General features: G+C 34.8%; 1 protein-coding gene across 1 annotated transcript in view; it reads right to left on the bottom strand.

Moving 5' to 3' along the window:
- Positions 1-26,267, bottom strand: part of CCDC178 (coiled-coil domain containing 178) — a 366,636-nt gene that overhangs the window by 327,350 nt on the left and 13,019 nt on the right. Inside the window, exons 4-6 of the mRNA XM_004273779.2 lie at positions 8,235-8,257; positions 2,627-2,709; positions 373-573 (exon numbers count right to left, since the gene is read on the bottom strand). Coding sequence (XP_004273827.1) covers positions 373-573; positions 2,627-2,709; positions 8,235-8,257 — 307 coding nt within the window. The remainder of the gene's footprint in view (positions 1-372; positions 574-2,626; positions 2,710-8,234; positions 8,258-26,267) is intronic.

Raw genomic sequence — 26,267 nt, 5'->3', positions numbered from 1 at the left:
CCGAGATTTAAAGATGTGGCTGATGTCACCAACTGGCAATCACTTTAAATTTCTAAATTTCTAGTGACTGAAATATTGTAGTCATTATGGGAAATATGTACCAAATGTTTGCATGACCCTTGGGTACCACAAGTTCAATGGCATTTCCAACAAACACCAAATGACAGCAGGTCCAGGTTTGCTCAGTGCAGCCCCAATTTATGTCTGTAAACTCAGCATTATTATTAATAGTATCTTTCAAATATGCACTGATTTGCATGCAGAATAATATGGTCACTCTAAACAGAGGTAATTTTTAAATTCAGAGCTTCAATTAATCATCCACGCCTCTCCAACAAAGTAAACGGCAATATGAAAAATTCTTATTATTACCTTTCTGTACAGCTAACGGGATTTCTTGACGTTTCCAGATTGACCAAGAATCAATTTGCACGCTAATCCTTTTCTTTCTTGATTTTTGTTGTTTTAAAGCTTCTTCAGCTTCTGCACGATCAGTTTCTAGACTTTTAATGAGTTGGATGGCCTCTGATAGCAATCTTTCCATTTCCTGCTTTAATTCTGGACACTTTTCATCTTAAAAAAGAAATATGTATTCACATTGGTTAATGAATCAGCCAATAAGCTGGATGGTGGGAACAGGGGTACTAGCTGTGTTGCCATCTTTTTAATATTTATATATTTACTATGAGAACTGTAGAAAAGTGAATTAGCCTTTTAAAGACAGTTTTATTATAATACAATCATAACATTAATTATAACCTTTGAAGACAGATTTTGAAATAAATATTTTATAAAATAATTAGAATAGCTAAGTCTCAAACAATATCTTCATGCACATTTTTTTCTGAGGGAAAAACACATGTTCTATTCACAAGCTGTATTATAGAGCTTTATTTTGAAATTATGCTTGTGTTTCCTCCCATTCTATGAGAAAAGCAAACCATAATGCTTTATCTAATATTTATCTAATATTTATCAGACAAATACTGAAAATCCTCAGAGGTTCCTAGAAACAAGACACTTTATGTTCTTTACCTTATCAGATAACAACATCCCTAGTTAGCCTTGCCAGAAATTCATCATCATTTCCAAATTGTATTTAGTCAGTTACAATACAAATTAACTCCCTTATGAGAGATATTTGTGATTCTTGGTTCACAGCTCTGGAATGATATGGTTTAATATTAACAAAATGATTAACATGGGTATTCATTCATCTATTTATGCAAGAAATGGGTAGAGAGCCTGTTATGTTCTACGCAGTATGCTCTCTCCCTGGAGGTAGAGCAGTACGAAAGACGGATATGAGTCCCATTCTGGTGAGATTTATACTTGTGAACATTGGCTTTTGCCAAAATGTGACATGACAAGAAGACATAAACAAACACAAAGTGTCAAAAAAGGCAAAGCCTCCAAAGAGCTGGGGCTGGAGGTAAAACAGTGAAACTGGATCAAGAAGAAAGGTGGCTGACAGATCTTTGTTTTATTTTGTTTTGTTTTACTTTTGGACAATAAAGACATTAATTTTCCATTGGAAAATGGAAAGTTTTGTGTATAACTTAAGGTGTCTCCAATTCATTCTATTTAATATCTCTCTGAATTTTTTTGCAGAATACCATCTCAATTAGTTTTACTGTTTCATATGGAGTGAGCAACCACCTGCATTTTTTATTAGCATAAACACTTAATTACCACAAATCTTCCTCATCCTGATGCTGTCTTGTATTTTAGAGTCAAATATACATGTTTATAATAAACATAATTGTAGTTTATTTAACTGTTATTGTGACCATTAATACATTGATATTTTCTCCTAGAATCTGTCATTTGAAAAATTAAGAAGTAATGAATCAGCTTTTCATTTTCATTATAAATGGAAAATAGTAAAAACAGAGTCTCACTATGAATGACAGCAGTAAATGACAAAATATTCATGCTTCTGAAAAGTTCTAAGTTTATTGGTTATCCTTCTCTAAAGGAAGGTGTTCAACAAATTTTTGTGGCAAAGGTAGGAGGAAGTGTTTAATGTCAAGGATATAGTCAAATATGTTGAAGTAATTTTAACACAAATTTTATACCAGTATATAAATTATTATACATTTACATTTGGAAATTTTGTCAAGAATATTAGTCTTAATTTATATATATAAAAGAGCTGTGATGTCCAATATGGTAGCCATGAACCACATGTAACTAATTTACATTTAAATGTAACTTAAAGTTAAACTTAAAAATTAAATTTCTCAGTCTCACTAGCCATATTTTAAGTGCTCAACTGCTGTATGTGGCTAGTAGCTACCCTATTGGACAGTGAGACATAGAACACTTCTATTATCACAGAAAGTCCTATGGGACAGCACTGAATTACAGTTACATTCTTGAGAAGTGGGCAGGGATAATTATATACTCAGGACCTAGAGCAGTATATGGTACAGTACAGTAATGAATAAATATCTGTTGAATAAATATTTAATCAAACAATACAGAGACTCTTTCCTCTATTAGTCACTCATAAGGATTACAAAACACTTATACATGATTCTTGTGAAAATGAGAAATGTATAAATGAAAAGCCAATGAGCTTTTAAATATAATTATACTTTTCTAGTATGAGGCACAACTTTACCTCTCAATTCTTCTGGTATGACCTCTTTCACTGGTGTAGCAACACTCAGATCTTTCAGCTCTTTTGTGAAAGAAGTTCTGCTCCTTTATGACAGGAAAGAAGCAATCAATTAATAAAGGAAGGCTGTACTTAAAGTTAGTAAAACAAATTTTAGGTGATGTTTTAACATTGAATTTTAAATATTTGTGGTGAAACTTACTATACATATTAATGGTACTATATAAGAGATGAACATAGCAAAATTCTAATAGGAAATGGGTTTTATACTTCATGGTAAATTAAGAGAAATTTAAAATTTGTTTCAAATGATTTGAAATTTTTTGAGGGGATAGTAAACCAATACTGTTTTAATGATAGTCTTTTCTAGAGAGTGTTGCTATCAAAAAAAAAGTTTACTGAAAATAATTTGAGAGTTATTTCTCTAATTTCAGTTTAGCAGTTTCTGAGGAGACAATATAAAATGCAAGGAGTAAAACTACTATTTCATATTTTATGTTATTAAGGTTTTAGAAAAATGTCCAAATTAAAATGTATTTTTTCTAAAGAATCTTTCTAGCTAAAGTTCTATATATTCAATAATGAAATATTTCTCATTATCAGTATTCTTCTGGTCCAATTCTTGAATTCTAGACTAGTTTTCACTGTACTGAAGAAGAAGTACGTTTCAGGAAGTTTCATTTTATCCATGTTGTAGCATGTATCAGAACCTCATTACTTTTTATGGTTGAATAATATTCCACTGTACAGATATACCACTCTTCATTTATCTATGAGTCCACTGAAGGATTTCAGGTAGTTTCTACCTTTTGGCTATTGTAAATACTAATGATACAAATATTTGTATACAAGTTTTTTTTTGAACACCTGTTTTAAAATCTTTTGTGTATATACATCAGAGTGAAATTACTGGGTCATATGGTAATTCTAGATTTAACTTTTTGAGGAACCACCAAACTGTTTTTCATAGTGGCTGAACCATTTTACATTCCCACCAGCACAGCACGAGAGTTCCAATGTTCAACAGAAGTGGCAATATATGGGCATCCTTGTCTTATTCCTGATCTTAGGTTGGAACCTTTCTGTCTACACCATTAAGTGTAATGTCAGTCAAGAGTTTCTCATAAATGTCCTTTACCATGTTTTGGAAATTCCCTTCCCACTCTAGTTTTTGAGTGTTTTCATTATGAAAAGGTGTTGGATTTTGCCACATGCTTCCCACATCAATTGAGATGTTCACACGAGTTCCCCCCACCTCCTTTTATTACTGTGATACATTACATTGATTGGTTTTTGTATTCTGAACCACTCTCACATTCCTGGGATAAATCTTACTTGGTCATGATATATAATTCTATTAATATGTTGCTGGATTCATGCTGCTGATATTTTGTTGAGAATTTTTGCATCTATATTCAAAGTGATTGGTCTACATTTCCTTTTCTTGTGATGTCTTTATCTGGCTTTAGTATCAGGGTACTGCTGACCTCATAGAATGGGTTACAAAGTTTTTCCTTCTCTTCTAATTTTTGAAAGAGTTTGAGAAGCATTGCTATTGATTCTTCTTTCAACGTTTAGTAGAATTCACCAGTGAAGCCATCTGGTCCTGGGTTTTTCTTTGGTTGGGTAATTTTACTGATTCAATCTCTTTACTCATTACAGACCTGTTCAGATTTTCTACTTCTTCCTGAGTCAGCTTTGATAGTTTGTTTCTAAACAATGTGTTTATTTCATCTTGGCTATCTAATTTGTTGTTCATAGTATTATCAACTGTTCATTGTATTATCTTATAATCTTTATTCATGCAAGATCCATAGTAATGTCCCCAATTTTTTAATGAATTTTTTAATTCAAGTCTTCTCTTTTTTTGTCAGTCTAAAAGGTCTGTTAATTTGTTTGATCTTCTCAAAGAAACAACTTTTTTCATTTATACTATTTATTGGTTTCTTTTTACTTGTATTTCATTTATCTGTGTTCTAGTCCTTATTATTTCCTTTCTTTTGCTAGTTTTAGCACACTCATTCTTTTCTAGTTCTGTAAGCTATAGAGTTAGGTTATTGGATTTGGAATCTTCTTTTTAATGTAATCATTTATGGCTATCCATTTCCCTCTGGGAACTTCTTTTACTTCATCTCATAAGTTTTGGTACCACGTGTTTTCATTTTCATTCATCTCAACTTATTTTCTAATATCTCCTGTGATTACAAATTGACTCACTGAGTTTAGAGCATGCTGTCTAATTTATACACATATCTGAATTTTCCAGGTTTCCTTCTGTTATTGATTTCTAGTTTCATTGAATTGGGTCAGAGAAGGTACTTTGTATGAATTTAATCTTTTTAAATTTTTGAGATTTTTAAATGTGGCTCAATAATGTTCAGTCTATCCTGAATAATGTTCAATGTGAATGTGAAAAAAATGTGATTTCTACTGTTGCTGCGTGGAGGGTACTATATAAGTCAGTTAGGCCTAGATGGTTTTAGTGCTGTGCAAGTCTAATTCCTTATTGATCTTTTTGGTTCTTTTATCCATTATTGAAAGTGGGGGTACTGAATTCTCAAACTTATTATAGAATTGTCTACTTCTTTCACGTCTGTCAGTTTACTGCATGCTTTTGAGGTTATGTTTTTAGGTATGTACAGGTTTATAATTTTTATGTCTTCTTGATGGTGTTACCCTTTTATCAAGATATCAAGTATTCTTTGTCTCTTGAATATGTTTTGACTTAAAGTCTATTTTGTGTTATATTAGTATAGCCACTCAAGCTCTCTTCTGTTTACCATTTTCCTGGAATATATTTTTCATCCTTTCATTTTCAACCTACTTGTGTCTTTGGACATCAAATGAGTCTCTTATAAACAACATGTAGTTGGAGAATGTATTCTTATCTATTCCACCACTCTCTACCTTTTGATATGAGAGTTTAATCCATTTTCATGAAAAGTAATTACTGATAAGAAAGGACTTACTTCTGGCATTCTGCTACTTGTTTTCTATATTATCTTTTTATTCTTTAATTTCTCCATAACTCCCTTCTTTTGTGGTTAGTTGATTTTATTGTTTTAGTTTCCCTCTATTGGATTTCTGTGTTTTTTATTTGTTTGTTTTATTAGAGTTTTTCTTAGTGGTTCCTTGGAGATTAGATGTTACAACTAACATCTTAACTTCACAAAAATTAAGTTTGAATTAAAATCAACGTATTTTCAACAGTATTAAAAATTCTGTTCCTTTACAGATCTGCTTCTTCCTTTTATGTTGTCGTTTTCACAAACCATTTATACGTTGTGTACCCATTAATATAGATTTATAATTATTGTTTTATCTATTTAATTATAATTAGATAGAAAAACAAAATAGATAAATAAAAATGCAATTATACTAATTTTTGTATTTATCTTTATAGCTACCTTTACTTTTGGTATTCCTTCATATGGCTGCAAATTACTGTCTAGTGTCCTTTCACTTCTGCCTGAAGGGACTACCTATAGGATTTCTGATAGAACAGCTCTGATAATGTGTGGAGCCCCTCAGTTTTTGTTTATCTGGGAATATATTAATTTCTCCTTTATTTCTGAAGGACACTTATGCAGGATTCAGAGTTTTTGTCTGACAAGTTGTTTTCTTCCAGCATTTTACATATGTCAATCCACTGCCTTCTGTCCTCCATAATTTCTGATGAGAAAATGACTTATAATTTTATTGAAAATCCCTTGTACATGATGAGTAACTTCTCTCTTGCTGCTTTCAAGATACTACCTTTGTCCCAGGCTTTCAACAATTTTACTACGATATGTCTTAGTGTGGATCTCTGAGTTTAACCTGCTTGGAGTTCACTGAATTTAATGGAAGTACAGATTCATTTCTTCCATCAAACTTGGGGAGTTTTTAACCAATGTTTCTTTAAATATTCTTTCACGCCCTTTTTCTCTCCCCTGTCACTCTTGGACTGCCATTATGCGTATGTTTGTATTCTTGATGGTGTCCCTTGGTCTAACAAGCTCTGTTCATTTTTCTTCATTGTTTTGTCTTCTGTTTCTCAGCCTGAATAATCTCAATTGAACTATATTCAAATTCAGTGATTCTCTCTTCTTCCTACTCAAATCTGTTGAGGAACATCTCTAATTTTTCATTTCAGTTATTGTACCTTTTAGCTCCAGAATGTCTTATTTGATTCTTTCTCATAATTTCTATTTCTTTATTGATATTCTATATTTGTTGAGACATTACTCTCCTGGTTTTGTTGGGGTTTTTTGTCCATAGTTTACTTTATCTCTTTGAGGATGCTTAAGACAGTTGACTTAAAGTCTTTGTCCAATAAGCACAATGTCTAGGCTTCCTCAGAGCCAGTTTCCTTCATTTTTTTTTCCCTTGTTAATGGGGCAAATTTTCTTTTATTCTTTCCCTGCCTCATAATTTCTGTAAAAACCTGGAAATTTTGAGTATTTTAATGTGATATGGATATAAAATTACCCTCCCTCTACTGGGTTTATTTTTGTTGTTTGTGGTGGGTTTTTATTTGCTTAGTGATTCTTCTAAACACTTACTGTAATATCTATATTCTTTTCATTTGTGGCCATTGAAGTGTTTCATTAGCTTACTGGTGATCTTGAGTTTTGTCCAAGTTACCTTAAATACCTGGGGCCCAAAAAAACAAAAAGGAAAAAAGGAAAAATACACACTCCCAATCTTAGCAGACTGGCTCGGAGTTGGAGTACTCCTTTAATGTTTATCCAGGCTGCTTACAACTCTGCCTCTACCTTCAATTCTTACCTGTGCAGATACTAAAGGCTAGCCAGAGGTAAAAGATTAAGTTTTCTTGGTCCTTCCTGAGCATGTGTCTAACACTGTTCATATGTGTGCACTTTTTAATTCCGTAGTATATATGAGAGCATTGAAAAACCCTATTCCCCAATGTATCTCTTTTCCCAAACTCTTTATTCCCAGGCATTTTGATCTTTTTAATGCTTGTCCTGACCAATCCACAGCCTCAGACATTGCTGGCAAATATATGACTTCAAATACTTTCAGCAAACACTGCCTGGAAGTGGTTCTAGCTCTGTGATTGCTCTTAGTCAGGAAAAAACAAAGACAATCCTTTGTGCTGGTCCTTCAGGGAGTCATCAGACTTATCAAAACACTGAACCATAATTCTTTGAGAATAAGGTCCATACTGTTCCTTCTGGCACTAGCAATCTTCACCACAAGTCAGGCTATTTGCTTCATGGCCACCACTGATCTGAGGGCTGGAGGATGGCAAGTGGGCAATTTAGCCACAGTCCTTCTTTCATGCAATGTAGTAACTCTTTCTTCCTTAACTTTTTCCCTTGTTGTTGTAAGTTTTGGACTAGATCCCGCATTTCTGCAGAAGTTGATTCTCATCAAGTTTTACCAACTTTACAGTTGTTTTTGTGGTAGGACAGAGCCCTGGAAATCCCTATTCTGCCATTTCTAGAGACATCCTAATTCTTATATTTTTAAAAATAAGTTTTAATGTCTAATATAAAAATTTTGCTTTCAATTTCCCTTTTCTTTTGAAATAAACTCATCTACAGCAGATTAATCATCAAAATTTGAACATAAAAAATATAAAAGAAGCACGAAAGGTTCTTACCATTCTTCCAAAGACGTTTCAAACTGTAAAAATAAAAGATCTCAATAAAAAATCAAATTTTTAACATCTTAAAAACAATAGTACAGCAGGTTCTTATTAGTTATCCATTTTATACATATTAGTGTACATATGTCAATCCCAATCTCCCAATTCATCATACCACCACCTCCCAACTAATAAGAACGTGCTGTATAAAAAAATAAATTAAATAAAATTCAAAAAAAAAGACAGTAGTAAATTTAACTCACACCTAAACTCACTGACAAAATTACAAATACTCTACTTCATATTCCCCATTATATTTTTGTCAAATTATACTGTGTTGTTTCCACAACAGCTATATATTTACCTTAGCTAGTCCTTTTATTATTACTCCCACCTAATTGTTCTCATCTTTTATCTGTTTCTAAATTTTACCTTTACATCAAGGGTCACTTCAAATGCCATTTATTCCTAAAAGACTTCCCACAGAATCGTAAGTGCATGATATTTAATATATTACCAAAAATTGGAAACACATAATTACATGTAAGTTCACAAATATTTAGTTTTTCAGAGTAATATCCCTCTTCTGGACTATAAACTCCTTGGTAGGAGTCATGTTCTACAGATATATTCTAACACTACCTTGGGCTCTAAGGGGCACAAATTAACAAAAACACAAGGAATATACAGTCAGAATGTTGTGCGTTTCATAGACAATCTCCAATTCAAGAATTTAAATTGAAGATACATGGTTACTTTTCCCCAATTCCCATATCATACCAAAATTTCTTGGAAAAAATATATAGGTATGTCAATAAAATCATTGGAACGTATATTTGAGAAGAATTCCCAGAAACAGAGTAATCAGATGAGACTGATAGTCAAAACAGAGGACAGAAAAGTATAACTCAGAAGAGACAAGTGGAGACCATTTCAGGGGAGGTAAAAGGCTTCTGTGTGGAATTCACGAGAAATTCCCAGTATGTGAGAATAACCAGGTGATAGGCAAAGTAAATAATTAAAGGGCTGCCTGTGATGAGATGGGCCAGTCCAGTCTTACTACTTTCTATCCCAAGAATCCAGAATACATGGCTGAGAAGTTACCTCCTAGTCATTGCCATGAGAAGAATTCTCTAACCACATTGGAGATCTGCCTAAGATGGAGAGGCTATCTAAGAATAGAAGTTATGGTTCTAGAGAGAAACAAAACAGGGCCTACATAACTAGCAGAATCTTACATAGACCCAAACAGGTGAGTGAGGAAAAATAAAAACAGATTTATCAATGAGGGAAAAGATTCTAAGGGGCTACAAACTCAAAAGTAAGCTTATTAAGGCAAAAGAAAAGGCCCACAACTTTCTTGCCTAAGCATATTACCTCCTATTTACAAAGAGCCTGAGTAAAATTTTTGTACATTGCATAAAACCCTCAATGTAAGCAGACCCTGACAACTTCTAAAAAGCAAACAAATAATAACTGCAACAAAAAACAACAAAAACTTATGCTAGCAACGAGTAATCAGTCTGGTCCATTATTTATAGATACAAGGACAAAAAAGAGTATCCAAATATTTGAGGAAAGATTATAGTATGAAAAATAAGAAAATTTATACTGAATATAATAATAAATTTCAGGCATATATATCTTTTCTCCACAATACTAAAAAAGAGAAAAATGAAATTTAGCATGAATGTCATTATCCAAATATAAAACAGGCTAAAATAAGTAATCATTTTATTACCCATATATGAGTTTAGTTTATTACAAAATTTCCATTTCAAATTAAAATGGAGATGGACAATCAATGAATAATATTAGGATAATTCAAATAATTAAGAAAAAAGTATCATATCTGCTCATGCAATAAAAAAATAAACTTCAGATGGTTAAAGAAACAATGTAAAAGAAAGGATTAGAAATAATTAAAAATCTTAATAATCTTAATAAGAGGAAGAATTTTTAAAACATTACAAAAATCCCAGAATTTGTAAGATAACAGATTGGTCTACATACTAATATCTCTATGAAAAAGCTACCATAAATAAGTTAAAAAAATAGTACAGGCAGAATAACAATTTACAACTTATACAAAAGATAAGAGATATCTATCAATATTTCTATAAATATGTAAGAAATAACAATACAAGAAAAAAATTGGGAAAACTACATGAACAACAAATAACAGAAAAATTAATGCAAATGGGCAGAAAGGATAAGATGTTCTACTTATATGTGACACTTGATCTATCCATATATTTATCTATGTCTATAGACACAGTTATATACTCACAGATATACATTAAATGAATACTATATATACATACATGTTACAAAACTAGTATTTTAGCATGAAATTTTTGTCAATTTGCCCATTTTCCCCATTACCTCCTACTCAGTTCTCTCTTCTAAACAGATTTTGGTATTTGCTATACTGCCGGAATTTTCTTGGGCCAACAGTATAAGAGACTCAATGGAATCTTAAAAAAAACCCTGGAGAGACTAAATTCACCTGCATAAGAAAAAATCGATGAATGCAATTGTTTGAAATCTCAGTGGGTGTTTACATGTAACATAACAAGCTTATTCTAAAATTTATATGTACCAAGAATAGTCAAAGTTTAAAAAAGGAAGAAAAGAGGGAACTACCATATCAAGTATCAAAACATATTATAAAGCATGTAAATTAGTAAAATGAGGTATTGTAAATTAGTAAAATGAGGTATTATAATAGAAAGATAAAATTAACCAGTGGAACAAAGAAGCCAGAAATAAATATACTCATATATAAAAACTTGATATATGATTGATGTGATATAGCTGATTTCTAAGAAATGACTGGATTTTGCAATAAAATTGATGTTGATAAAAATAATTTTCCATATTTTTACAAATGAAAATACCTACCTATTCCATTCTCTCACACACAAATTAAATTCACATTGTTAAACAATTAATCTCAAGTAAAAAACTTCAAAATTTTAAAATAAAGGAAAAATTTTGTAAGAAATAGTGAAAAGATTTCTTAAACAAGTTCCAAAACACTTAAAATAAAGGGAAAATGATAAATTTAAGTACATTAAAATTAAGAACTTTTTTTAATAAAAGATAACATAAAAGGACAAGTCAAATGAGAGAATATATTTAAAATCTACACAACAAACTAAAGATAATCATTTATTCCTACAAGTCAATAAGAAATTACAAATAAACCAGAAAGAAAATGGCAAATGATAAACAGGCAGAGAAAAGAATGAACATTTGATGAGTATATTAATAGATGCTAAACTAATTAATAATTGGGAAAAATGACATCGCTTGATTATGGAAACTCAAGAGTCCTACATAGTGCAGATACCTGTAATCAGGCTAACTTATGTGATACTAGTTCTAAGAAGCCATTTGAAGCTGAAGTATCACAAGAAAGGAAGTTGGTTAAGAGACATTTTAATGTACTGTGACATAACTGTCCCAAATTTTAAAGTGAATAATGCTTAATTGAGTGAGTAATGCTTAATTAGTACTCTGTTTGATCCTCTTTATAGCACATTTTCTATGATATAGAAAATGATGTATTTTATAATGATAAAAACATGCTACCTAAATTTTTAGAAATAGAGTTATATTTGGTACGGAGAAATATATTAAGATGAAAAACTTACCCTCGCAACATTTATTTTTAAAGATTTTTTTTTATATAGTCCATTTTTTGAAGTCTTTATTGAATTTGTTACAATATTGCTTCTGTTTTATGTTTTGGTTTTTTGGCCACGAAGCATGTGGGATCTTAGCTCCCCGACCAGGGATCGAAACCACACCCCCTGCATTGGAAGGCAGTCTTAACCACTGGATCACCAGGGAAGTCTTGACCCTCACAACATTTTTGTAGAGGTAAGTGATAAAGCAATAAAGAAAAATTATTTTAATCGGTTTTTGATCTGATGGTAGAAGGCAAAATTTCAGGTACCTAGTAATCAAATTATCAGGATACTTAAATGGTTCACATAGGGAAGGCCTATAATACCAGAGGAAAATTTGAGTTTCCCATGTATAGCTTCCTATCTGAAATATTTAGACAAGTCTTAGAAATCTCTCGAAGTCACTTTAAATTATTTTTAATAAAATTTCTGTTATTATTAAGCTTAGAATATTACTTACCACCATAAATATTTGAGATATTTAGAAATATTGATTACGACTTATAATCAATTTTATCCAACTAACCACAAAATCCTATGCATTTCCTATTTCTGTCTCTTTCAAAGAGCAAAGAGAAACAAAAGGGGGGGACTAAAAATGTCAAATTGGACATACTTTAAATATGTATGATATTAAGAGTCATCAAATTAGGGGTGAAATAAAATACTTTATTTACTTATAGCTCTAAACCACATTGCCCACAAACTCCTGCTTGATACATGTAACATTCTAACTGACCCTGATTTTTTAACTCCATATTTTTATTGGAAATTATTACCAAATATTTTGAATATTTAAATGCTATTTAAGTTCTTGAGACAAAGAAAGTATTCATAAAACCTTCTAAATATTTTCTACTCGAAAAAATTAACTTCATGTTGGGAATCTCCCTTTTACTGTAAAATATTTGTAGATGCGAGTACTAACGCTGAATACTATCTCCCACAACTGTGACCTACTTTCATCTGAAAAGACTACTCATACCTTTAAACTCACAGTCAATAGGGGGTTTCCTATAATTACCCTATTCAAAAGTCCAAATCATCTCAAAAGCACAGGCAATATTTATCAAACAACACACCAAATTATTTTTAAACTTAAGAACAAGTACATTCTTCCCATGCATTTAAAAGCACGTGCAAAACCTGACACAATTTTTAAAAAATCATTCCTGAATCCACTCATTCAGAAGTATTTAATGCCTATAATCTGCCAGGTTTTAGTAGGTACTATGGTTAGTGGTGACTTATAAATAGACGTTTAACTTCCTAGATCTTACAATCACATAGGACAGAGATATGAAGAAACAAATAAAATACACTGCTAATTTGGTCAGTAAAATGTCATATGAGATTCAAGGGAAGACAGCTATCCAAAGCTTTGGAGGGCAAAGGTAGTTTGTGGGAAGAAATGAGGGTTAAACAGAGATAAGAGAAGATGCATGGGTTAAGGTCCAGGGTTAAGAGAGTTAATCAAAGCTAAAATAGAGTATATGAAGGGACATGAAGCTTAAGAGTAAATATTATTTTATAAAGGACATTTATGTCATGTCAAGGAATATGAAATAAGCACTGTGACATGAGACATTCAGAGGAGGGTTTTAGGTAGATTACTGGCAACAATACATTTAGAAAAGAGAAGGCATATGGCCTATTTTATGGAAGAAGGAAGGGAGGAGGAAATGACTAAAGCAGAGGTACCAGTGAAGGGCTCTTACAGTAACACTGGCAAAAATGAGAATGGCCTGAATGAAGATCCTACAGTATGGATGGGAAGAACTGTCTGCATTTGAGACACATTCTAGAGGTGGAATCAAAACAAATTAGTAGGAGACTAGTTTAACATGGTGGAGTAGAAGAACATGCGCTCATTCCCTCTTGCGAGAGCACTGGAATCACAACTAACTGCTGAACAATCATAGACAGGAAGACACTGGAACTCACCAAAAAAGATACCCCACATCCAAAGACAAAGGAGAAGCCATATGAGATGGTAGGAGGGGCACAATGACAATAAAATCAAATCCCATAACCATTGGGGGGTCCGGCAACGAGAGGAGGAATTCCCAGAGAATCAGACATTGAAGACTAGTGGGATTTGATTGCAAGACTTCAACAGGACTGGGAGAAACACAGACTCCACTCTTGGAGGACACACACAAAATAGTGTGCACATAATGACCCAGGGGGAAGGAGCAGTGACCCCATAGGAGACTGAACCAGACCCACCTGCTAGTGTTGGAGGGTCTCCTGCAGAAACGGGGGGCATCTGTGGCTCACCGCAGGGACAAGGACACTGGCAGCAGAAGTTCTGGAAAGTACTCCTTGGCATGAGCCCTCCCAGGGTCCACCATTAGCCCCACCAAAGAGCCTGGTAGGCTCCAGTGCTGGGTTGCCTCGGGCCAAACAACCAGCAAGGAGGGAACTCAGCCCCACCCATCAGAGGACAAGCAGATTAAAGTTTTACTGAGCTCTGCCCAACAGAGCAACAACCAGCTCTACCCACCACCAGTCCCTCCCATCAGGAAGCTTGCACAAGCCTCTTAGATAGCCTCATCCACCAGAGGGCAGACAGCAGAAGCAAGAAGAACTACAATCCTACAGCCTGTGGAACAAAAACCACAATCACAGAAAGATAGACAAGATGAAAAGGCAGAGGGCTATATACCAGATGAAGGAACAAGATAAAACCTGAACTAAATGAAGTGGAGATAAGCAGCCTTCCAGAAAAAGAATTCAGAAAAATGATAGTGAAGATGATCCAGGGCCTCGGAAAAAGAATGGAGGCAAAGATCGAGAAGACGCAAGAAATGTTTAACGAAGACCTAGAAGAATTACAGAACACCTAGACGAATTAAAGAACAAACAAACAGAGATGAACAATACAGTAACTAAAATGAAAAATACACTAGAAGGAATCAATAGCAGAATAACTGAGGTAGAAGAACAGGTAAGTAACCTGGAAGACAAAATGGTGGAATTCACTGCCACGGAACAGGATACAGAAAAAAGAATGAAAAGAAATGGGGCTTCCCGGGTGGTGCAGTGGTTGAGAGTCTGCCTGCCGATGCAGGGGACGCAGGTTCGTGCCCCGGTCCGGGAAGATCTCACATGCCACAGAGCGGCTAGGCCCGTGAGCCATGGCCGCTGAGCCTGCACGTCTGGAGCCTGTGCTCCGCAACGGGAGAGGCCACAACAGTGAGAGGCCCACATACCACAAAAAAAAAAAAAAAGAAAAAAAGAAACGAAGACAGCCTAAGGGACCACTGGGACAACATTAAACACACTAACATTTGCATTATAGGGGTCCCAGAAGGAGAAGATAGACAGAAGCGACCCAAGAAAACATTTGAAGAGACTATAGTTGAAAATTTCCCTAACATGGGAAAGGAAATAGCCACCCAAGTCCAGGAGCACAGAGAGTCCCAGGCAGGATAAACCCAAGGAGAGACATGCCAAGACACATAGTAATCAAATTGACAAAAATTAAAGACAAAGAAAATTATTAAAAGCAGCAAGGGAAAAATGACAAATAACATACAAGGGAACTCCCATAAGGTTAACAGCTGATTTCTCAGCAGAAACTCTATAAGCCGGAAGGGAGTATCATGATATATTTAAAGTGATGAAAGGGAAGAACCTACGACCAAGGTTACTCTACCCAGCAAGGATCTCATTCAGATTTTTTTTTTTTTTTTCCGGTACGCGGGCCTCTCACTGTTGTGGCCTCTCCTGTTGCGGAGCACAGGCTCCGGACGCGCAGGCCCAGCGACCATGGCCCACGGGCCCAGCCGCTCCGCGGCACGTGGGATCCCCCCGGACCGGGACACGAACCCGCGTCCCCTACATCGGCAGGCGGACTCCCAACCACTGCGCCACCAGGGAAGCCCCTCATTCAGATTTGACAGAGAAATCAAAAGCTTTACAGACAAGCAAAAGCTAAGAGAATTCAGGACCACCAAACTGGCTCTACAACAAATGCTGAAGGAACTTCTCTAGGTGGGAAAAACAAGAGAAGAAAAGGACCTACAAAAACAAACCCAAAACAATTAAGAAATTGGTAATAGGAACATACATATCGATAATTACCTTAAATGGGATTGGATTAAATGCCCCAACCAAAAGACACAGGCTTGCTGAATGGATACAAAAACAACACCCATATACATGCTGTTGACAAGAGACCCACTTCAAACCTAAGGACACATACAGACTGCAAAAGAGGGGATGTAAAAAGATATTCCATGCAAATGGACATCAAAAGAAAGCTGGAGTAGCAATACTCGTATTAGATAACATAGACTTTAAAATAAAGAACGGTACAGGAGACAAGGAAGGACACTGCATATTGATCAAGGGATCAATCCAAGAAGAAGATATAAGAATTATAAATATATATGCACCCAACATAGAAGCACCTCAGTACATAAGGCAAATGCTAACAGCTGTAGAAGAGGAAATTGACAGTAACACAATAATAGTGGGGGACTTTAACACCTCACTTACACCAATGGACAGATCATCCAGACTTAAAATTAATAAGGAAACATAAGCTTTAAATGACACAATAGACTAGATAGATTTAATTGATATTTATAGGAGATTCCATCCGAAAACAGCAGATTACACTTTCTTCTCAAGTGCACATGGACCATTCTCCAGGATAGATATCATCTTAGGTCACAAATCAAGCCTCGGTAAATTGAAGAAAACTGAAATCATATCAAGCATCTTTTCCAACAACAATGATATGAGATTAGAAATAAATTACAAGGGAAAAGAAATGTAAAAAGCACAAACACATGGAGGCTAAACAATACATTGGTAAATAACCAAGAGATCACTGAAGAAATCAAAGAAGAAATCGAAAAATACCTAGAGACAAATGACAATGAAAACACAGCGACCCAAAACCTATGGGATGCAGCAAAAGCAGTTCTAAGAGTGAGGTTTAAAGCAATACAATCCTACCTCAAGAATCAAAAAAAATCTCAAATAAACAATTTAACCTTACATTTAAAAGAACCAGAGAAAGAAAAACAAACAAGACCCAAAGTTACAAGAAGGAAAGAGATCACAAAAATCAGAGCAGAAATAAATGAAACAGAAACAAAGGAAACAGTAAGAAAGATAAATAAAGCTAAAAGCTGGTTCTTTGGGAAGATAAACAAAATTGATAAACCTTTAGCCAGACTTATCAAGAAAATGAGGGAGAGGAATCAAATCAATAAAATTAGAAATGAAAAAGGAGAAGTTCCAACGGACACCGCAGAAATACACAGCATCATAAGAGACTACTACAAGCAACTCTATGCCAATAAAATGGACGACCTGGAAGAAATGGACAAATTCTGAGAAAATTATAACCTACCAAGACTGAACCAGGAAGAATTAGAAAATATGAACAGAACAATCACAGGTAATGAAATTGAAACTGTAATTAAAAATCTTCCAACAAACACAAGTCCAGGACCAGATGGCTTCACAGGTGAATTCTATCAAACATTTAGAGAAGAGCTAACACCCATCCTTCTCAAACTCTTTCAAAAAATTGCAGAGGAAGGAACACTCTCAAACTCATTCTACGAGGCCACCAACACTGATACCAAAACCAGACAAAGATACTACAAAAAAAGAAAATTACAGACCAGTATCATTGATGAATATAGAGGCAAAAATCCTCAACAAAATACTAGCAAACAGAATCCAACAATACATTAAAAGGATCACAGACCATGATCAAGTGGGATTTATCCCAGGAATACAAGGATTTTTCAATATACACAAATCAATCAATGTGATACAACTTATTAACAAACTGAAGAATAAAAACCATAAGATCATCTCAATAGATGCAGAAATAGCTTTTGACAAAATTCAACACCCATTTATGATAAAAACTCTCCAGAGAGTGGGCATAGAGGGAACCTACCTCAACATAATAAAGGCCATATATGACAAACCCAAAGCCAATATCATTCTCAATGGTGAAATACTGAAAGCATTTCCTCTAAGATCAGGAACAATACAAAGATGCCCACTCTCGCCACTATTATTCAACATAGCTTTGGAAGTCCTAGCCATGGCAGTCAGAGAAGAAAAAGAAATAAAAGGAATACAAATCAGAAAAGAAGAAGTAAAGCTGTCATTGTTTGCAAACGACATGATCCTATACATAGAGAATCCTAAATATGCTACCAGAAAAGTACTAGAGCTAATCAATGAATTTGGCAAAGTAGCAGGATACAAAATTAATGCACAGAAATCTCTTGCATTCCTATACACTAACAATGAAAAATCTGAAAGAGAAATTAAGGAAACACTCCCATTTACCATTGCAACAAAAAGATTAAAGTACCTAGGAATAAACCTTCCTAAGGAGACAAAAGACCTGTATGCAGAAAGCTAGAAGACAGTGATGAAAGAAATTAAAGATCATAGAAACTGATGGAGCGATATACCACGCTCTTGGATTGGAAGAATCAACATTGTGAAAATGACTATACTACCCAAAGCAATCTACAAATTCAAAGCAATCCCTATCAAATTACCAATGGTATTCTCACAGAATTAGAACAAAAAATATTACAATTTGTATGAAAACACAGAAGACTACGAATAGCCAAAGCAATCTTGAAAAAGAAAAATGGAGCTGGAGGAATCATGCTCCCCAACTTCAGCCTATACTACAAAGCTACGGTAATCAAGACACTATGGTACTGGCACAAAAACAGAAACATAGATCAATGGAACAGGATAGAAAGCTCAGAGGTAAACCCATGCACCTATGGTCACTTAATCTATGACAAAGGAGGCAAGAATATCCAATGGAGAAAAGACAACCTGTTCAATAAGTGGTGCTTGGAAAACTGGACAGCTACATTTAAAAGAATGAAATTAGAACACTCCCTAACACCACACACAAAAATAAACTCAAAATGGATTAGAGACCTAAATGTAAGACTGGACACTATAAAACTCTTAGTGGAAAACATAGGAAGAACACTCTTTGACATAAATGACAGCAAGATCTTTTTTGATCCACTTCCCAGAGTAATGGAAATAAAAACAAAATGGGGGGGGGGTTCCCTGGTGGCGCAGTGGTTGAGAGTCCACCTGCCAATGCAGGGGACACGGGTTCGTGCCCCAGTCCGGGAGGATCCCACATGCCACAGAGCGGACGGGCCCATGAGCCATGGCCGCTGGGCCTGTGTGTCTGGAGCCTGTGCTCCGCAGCGGGAGAGGCCACAACAGTGAGAGGCCCGCGCACCGCAAAAAATAATAATAATAAAAAAATAAAAATAATAAAAATAAACAAATGGGACCTAATGAAACTTAAATGCTTTTGCACTGCAAAGGAAACCATAAACAAGACGAAAAGACACCCTAAGAATGGGAGGAAATATTCGCAAATGAATCAACGCACAAAGGATTAATCTCCAAAATATATAAACAGCTCATGCAGCTCAATATTTCTTTTCAAAAGCATATAATATTTACTCTTTATAGATCAACAGGCTACATGCTCTTTTCTGTTTTTCTTTACAAACCTTAAAAATGTTAACACCATTCTAAGCTCATTGGCATTACAAATACAGGCTTTGGGCTGAAGTTGGCCCATGGGCTGTAATTGGTTGATTCTTACTACAAAACATTCTCCATGCAGCTCAGTATTAAACAAAATACAACCAATCAAAAAATGGGCAGAAGACATAGACATTACTCCAAAGAAGACATTCAGATGGCCAAGAGGCACATAAAAAGCTGTTCAACAGCACTAATTATTAGAGAAATGCAAATCAAAACTACAATGAGGTATCACCTCACACCAGTTAGAATGGGCATCATCAGAAAATCTACAAACAACAAATGCTGGAGAGGGTGTGGAGAAAAGGGAACCCTCTTGCACTGTTGGTGGGAATGTAAACTGATACAGCCACTATGGAGAACAGTATGAAGGTTCCTTAAAAAACTAGAAAAAGAACTACCATATGACCCAGCAATCCCACTACTGGGCATATACCCAGCGAAAACCGTAATTCAAAAAGACACATGCACCCCAATGTTCACTGCAGTACTATTTACAATAGCCAGGTCATGGAAGCAACCTAAATGCCCATCGACAGACGAATGGATAAAGAAGATGTGGTACAGATATACAACGAATATTACTTAGCCATAGAAAGGAACAAAATTGGGTCCTTTGTAGAGACATGGATGGACCTAGAGTCTGTCTTACAGAGTGAAGTAAGTCAGAAAGAGAAAAACAAACATCATATATTCACGCATATATGCGGAATCTAGAAAAATGCTACAGATGAACTGGTTTTCAAGGTAGAAACAGAGACACAGATGTAGAGAACAAACGTATGGACACCAAGGAGGGGAGAGCAGGGCGGGTGGTGGTGGTGGTGTGATGAATTGGGAGATTGGGATTGACATATATACACTAATATGTATAAAATAGATAATAATAAGAGCCTGCTGTATAAAAAATAAAATTTAATTTAAAAAACCAAAAAACTAGTAATTGTATATAAAGGAAAAGTGAACAGTCATTATAATTAATCAACTTTCTGGCTTAGGTTACTGGGTGAATAATGTTCCTTTAATTGTACCTGGGAACACAGAAGAAAGAAATAACTACTTTCATATGTTTTGAATTTGAGGTGCTTCAAAGATATATATAAAAAGATGTTCAGTAGGCATTGGGTATACGGGTCTTATAAAAAAAGTGAAATCTGAGCTGGGAATCTCAAATTGGTATAAGCATACAGTACATAAATAAAATAACATACATTCAAATGGTATTATCCAAAGGGAGAGTAAAATGAGAAGAGGACATGTCTGGGGAGCACGAGTATTTTCAATATGGTCAGAGGAAAAATGATCTGCCATACAGACTGGAGGGAATATCTACCAAAATAGGAATAAAGCCTGTTAGAGTCAAGTTAGCAAAAGACATTTAAAAAAAAAAATAGAAATGGGATTTTTCCAGAAGGAGAAAGTGGTCAACAGTTTCATTTTCAACACTACACAGAATAAAATTTTCCATTTTACTCACTTTAATGTGGTGTATACGCACAGGTGCCTGTACATTTCAGTGTCGTATTCAACAATGCATAAGTTACTGCTGCATAATAAGCCACTCTTAAACTTAGTGGCTATAAATATTCCCCGTTTTATTTGCTCATAATTTTGTGAGTCACCATGTAAGATGGGCTCAGCTGTGTGGTTTTTATGGTCACTAATGTGACCTCAAACTAATGCAGTCATCTGGCAGCTTGACTAGGATAGAATTGTTCAAAACAACTTCACTCAAAAGTCTGATGGTTTGTGCTTGCTGTGAGTTGGGTCTGTCTCTCTACTTGGTCATTCATCCTCAAAGAGGCTAGATTATGCTTCTTTACCTGGGGAACTTACAGCAGCAAGAGAGTGAAAGCGGAAGCTTCAAGGCTTCTTGATACTTTGCTTAGCAGTTATATGACATTTCTTCTGACATATTTGTTCAAAACAAGTCACAAGTCCAGTCTATGTTTAAAGGTTGAGAGAATAGACTGTCAATGGAAGGAGGTATAAGGAGGAGGGTAGTCATTTTTAATCCACCATTATCTTACCTTTGACTCCAAGGATATACATGTCTCCTATACGTAAAATGTATCAAAGATTTAAATATAAGTGCTAAAACCATAAAACTCAAAGAAGAAAACATAAAGGTAAATCTTCATCACCTGGGATTTGGTAATGAATTCTTAGATATGACAACAAAAGCATGAGCAACAAAAGAAAAAACAGATAAACTGAACTTCGTCAAAATTAAAAACTTTTGTACATCAGGGAACATGATCAAGAAAGTGAGACAACCTACGTAACTGGAGAAAATGTTCACAAATCATATATTTGATTAGGGTCTAGTAATCCAAAATATATAAAGAACTCTCACAACTCAAGAACAAAAATATTTGAGCTATGAAGAAGAGTTTGGTGGTTCTCAATAAGTTAAACATACAACTACCATATGACAAAGTAATTCTACCCCTAGGTATATACCCAAAAGAATTGAAAACAGGTGCTCAAATAAATCCTTGTATATGAAGGTTCATTTCAGCCATATTTACAATAGACAAAAGGTAGAAACAACCCAAATGTCCATTAACAGATGAACAGTTAAAGAAATTGTCGTATATACATACAGTGGAATATTATTAAGCCATAAAAAAGGAAGTACTGATACATGGTGCAATGCAGATGAACCTGAAAATGTTATGCTAAGCAAGAGAAGCCAGACACAAAAGATCACATATTGTATGATTTCCTTTATACAAAAACTCCAGAAAAGGTAAATACATAGAAATAGAAAGCAGAGTGTGGTTGCCAGGCCAGAGTAGAGAGCTAAATGAGGATTAAATCTTTAATGTGTGTGAGGCTTTATTTTGCAGTGGTGAAAATGTCCTAGAACTAGATAGAAGTGGTGACAGCACAACTTTGCAAATGTACTAAATGCTGCCAAGTTGTTCACTTTAAAACGGTTAATTTTATGTTACGTGAATTTCATCTCAAATAAGCCTAAAGAAATTAAAATAAAGTATGAACTACAGTTAGTAATAATGTACAAATATTGGTTCATTAATTACAACAAATGTACCATACTACAAATGTACTGCACTAATGTAAGAGATTATGCAATGTAAGTATATATGAAATCTCTGTATCATCATCCCAATTTTTCTAGATGTCTCAATCTGTTCTAAAATAAAGTTTATTTTAAAAAACCAATACTATTTAGGAGAATATAAAAAATTACCTAACTAAAAGAAATTATGTTAAATAAAAAAAAAAAAGAATATGGCCACAGCTTTTAAGTTGTGGGGTTAAACCCAATGAGATTAATATGAAACCCTGAAGTTCTTAGGAGAATTGAAACATTTTGGCCTAAAAAAAAAGAGAGAGTTCAAAATACAAAAAAGCTTCTGAGCTTCCAGCTTATTATGGCAGTGTTATGGACTGAGCTGTCTGCCCCCAAAATTCATATGTTGAAGCCTTAATCTCCAATGTGGCTATATTAGCAGATAAAGTTAAATGATGTCACAAGGGTGGGGTCCTAATACAATAACACTTGTGTTCTTATAAGAAGGGGAAGAGACACCAGAGCTCTCTCTCAACATATGGACACAGAGGAAAGGCCATGTGGGGACACAATGAGAAGGAGGCTGGTTACAAACCAGGAAGAGATTCCCCAATAGAACCCAACACTGACAGCACCTTGACCTTGGACTTCCAGCCTCTAGAAGAACTGTGAGAAAATAAATTTCTGTTGTTTAAGCCACCAGGTCTATGGTATTTGGTTATGGCAGCATGAGCAGACTAATACAGGAAAAAGCCTGAGATAGCTATTCAGGTCTATTATGAAAATCAAAGAGCAAAGAGCTCTGATCGTAGATGAAAGAGACAAGGAGAACAACAAATTCAGAAACTATTCCCAGGAAGCAGAACTGAGTCCTAAACCAAGAAACATTCCTTGGTTCCAGGTGTGGTAGACCTAACATCATGTGCTCTGATAAATTTCAAACTTTTATGCATTAGTGAAAGCTATGTGCCTTTCATTCCTCCCCTTATGTAAATGAGAATGTTTTTTGTGATGATTCTGTATGCTAAGTATGCAGGAACAGTATTTAACTTCTCATTTTAATTCATATATTTCTGGGTCAAAAAGAAGATGCACCTAAGAAATACTGCCTGCGTCAGATCTTTTGCAGTATGTGTGACCATGGACGTCTGCATGATACCATTATGGAATAAAACTTTTGGAGAGCTGGTGATTATAGTTTGCATTTGGATGGACGGTTCATCATGTTGCCAATGGACTAGCTAATAGATTGCTACATAAATAGTTCCCAAAGAATCATGTCTCCTGGCATCCACATTTTCTCTAATACTCTACTGGATTAACAGGGGGACTGATTATAGGCTTGGCTTTGGCCAGTGGGACTTGAGCAAACATAACACAAGCAAAGCTTTACTAAGCACTTACCCATTGAGATTTGTCCTCTTAAAATACTCTCCCAACCACCAGGCATGTGAGCGAGGCCATTCTTATCTCTATTTCCAGTTGACTTAGCAGATATGTGCAGCTACATGATCGGCCCCAGGCAAGAACCAACAAAATTATCCAGCTGAGCCCAGAACAAACTGCTCAATGGTAACCAAATAAATGCTTCTTCTAGCCACGAAGTTTTAGAGTGTGTGTGTTTGTGTGTGTGTGCACGTGCACACGCTTGTAGCAATAGATAACAGAAAAAACAGTGGTTATTTTTCTGAAGATATTTTCATTAGAATAATGAGGACCAAATACAGATTGCAATGAATAAATGGGTAACTGAGAGGTGAGGGATCAGAAATAGTAAACTTAGGCAACTCTTTTCAGATGTCTCACGGAATGAGAAGAGAAAGTGAAAAGGGGATATATTTAAAGGGATGTATGGGATGAAAAAATTTCTTGAAAACAGGACAAATGTCAATATTTTAAACGTTGACAGGAGTGAGTTAATAAAAAAGGAGATTTGGAACACAGGATGGTTGGAACAACGCCTGATGGAACAAGATCCTTGCAAAGGCACAAGACAGAACACAGGTGAAGGGAGAGCCATTGTGGGGGGGGGGAATCTTCCATGGAAGGACAAAGGGAATTATGTTTGTGGAATTCAAGGACGTGCATAGGTGAGATAACAGGGGTTTGAGGCATTTCTGTTATTTTATCTCCTATTTTCTTCGGGAAGTAAGAGATGACTGAGTAGTGAGGTGGAGGATTTGGAAACCTCAACAAAAGAGAGGACTAGAGTAGCCACCAAAGAATACTAGGGAAAGTTCTGATTGACAAATAGAATAATATCAGAGCATTATGAAAGGTCCCATTGAGGTTGGAAACCATGAATGCATAATATCTCAGATTTGGATTATTGTGTAATGTTCTCCATCACTATTCAGCCGCCTGGGTGTAGGAGTGAAGATGGCTGACCATCAGAGAGAGCTCATTAGATTTGGCACTTTGTCAGACTAAAAGGACGGCAGGATAAAGAAGTAAAGGACCAAATATACCAATTGGTGAGTGTTTTAAGAGATGAACTGGTTAGGCAAGGAAGTAAAAGAAAATGGGTATGATAGAATGGGAAATGGTAGATGTGTCAGGTTTGAAGTTTCAAATGAAATAGAATTAACAGAATGAGAGAACTCAAAGTATTTGGTCAAGAAGGTCAGATGATCAAACATTAGGTTTCGGAGTTAAAAACGGATACAAAATGGTGTAAGCAAAGCAACGTTTTCCAAGTATAAGCATTTTAACATTCATGTTATTGGGTCCTCATAGCTGACATACCTTCAGGCATAGAGGTGACTCAGTACAGTGGTGAACAGAGTGGTCATAGGTCTCAGATACACCTAGTGTGGATGCTAGCTCTGGGAGAAAGGAGAAATCAACCTTTGCAATCATTTTCCTCATCCATAATTGGGGATAATGGCACTTTCTACCTCACAAGGTTTCCATAAAGATTCAATAAAATCATGCATATTAATTGTTTAATACAGCCTATGATATACAGTAAGCACTTAATAAACATTATCTTTATTATCATTGTTATTAATGATACAGTTATTATTATTGTACAATATATTCTTTATATTTTAAAGAATGATTTCTAAATACTTTCTCTCTAAGCCATTCTTTTAAATCATAGTAGCATCTTAATGACTTATATTGATCAAATGAAGAAGAAATTTTCAATTTAGTAGAGATCATTCCAAATTAAATAAAACTATCTCTATTCTAGGAGTCTGGGAGAATCAGGTGGAAGAAAAATAAAACCAAAACTCTTATTTGTATAGGAAGTTATCCAGGTGATTATTTCCATCATTTTTCCATGTCTTCTCATTCTTTGCAAAAAGGAGTATAGATAAAATGTTCACAGTAACTCTACTCTGAAAAATTTTCTTTTCAAGATTCAGAATTGCAGTTAAACGTCTATGAGTGGATGGACAAACTTAATAGCAGCTGGCTCATTTACATAATATATTTACACAAAAAGGCTGGTTTTTCAGTTTTCCTGAAGATAAGCTATAAAATATCTTAGCTTATTTTGTGAATTACTTTTATCTAAGGTAATATTTTAGCTGGCGCATTATCCATAGTGTTTAACAGTTCATTAACTGCTCAGAATCCCAAGCAGGATTGGGTAATGAACATGGGCTTTGTTAAAGAGGGAGTGTGTTCAAATCCCAATTCTGTCATGACCTTGAACAAGATTCTCAACTACTTTAAATTATTATTTCCCCATCTATCAGTTAGACATAACATTAACAA

This window comes from Orcinus orca, chromosome 15 (assembly GCF_937001465.1).
Source record: "Orcinus orca chromosome 15, mOrcOrc1.1, whole genome shotgun sequence".
Classification (NCBI taxonomy): Eukaryota; Metazoa; Chordata; class Mammalia; order Artiodactyla; family Delphinidae; genus Orcinus; species Orcinus orca.
This window is presented reverse-complemented; position numbering and strand designations above follow the sequence as displayed.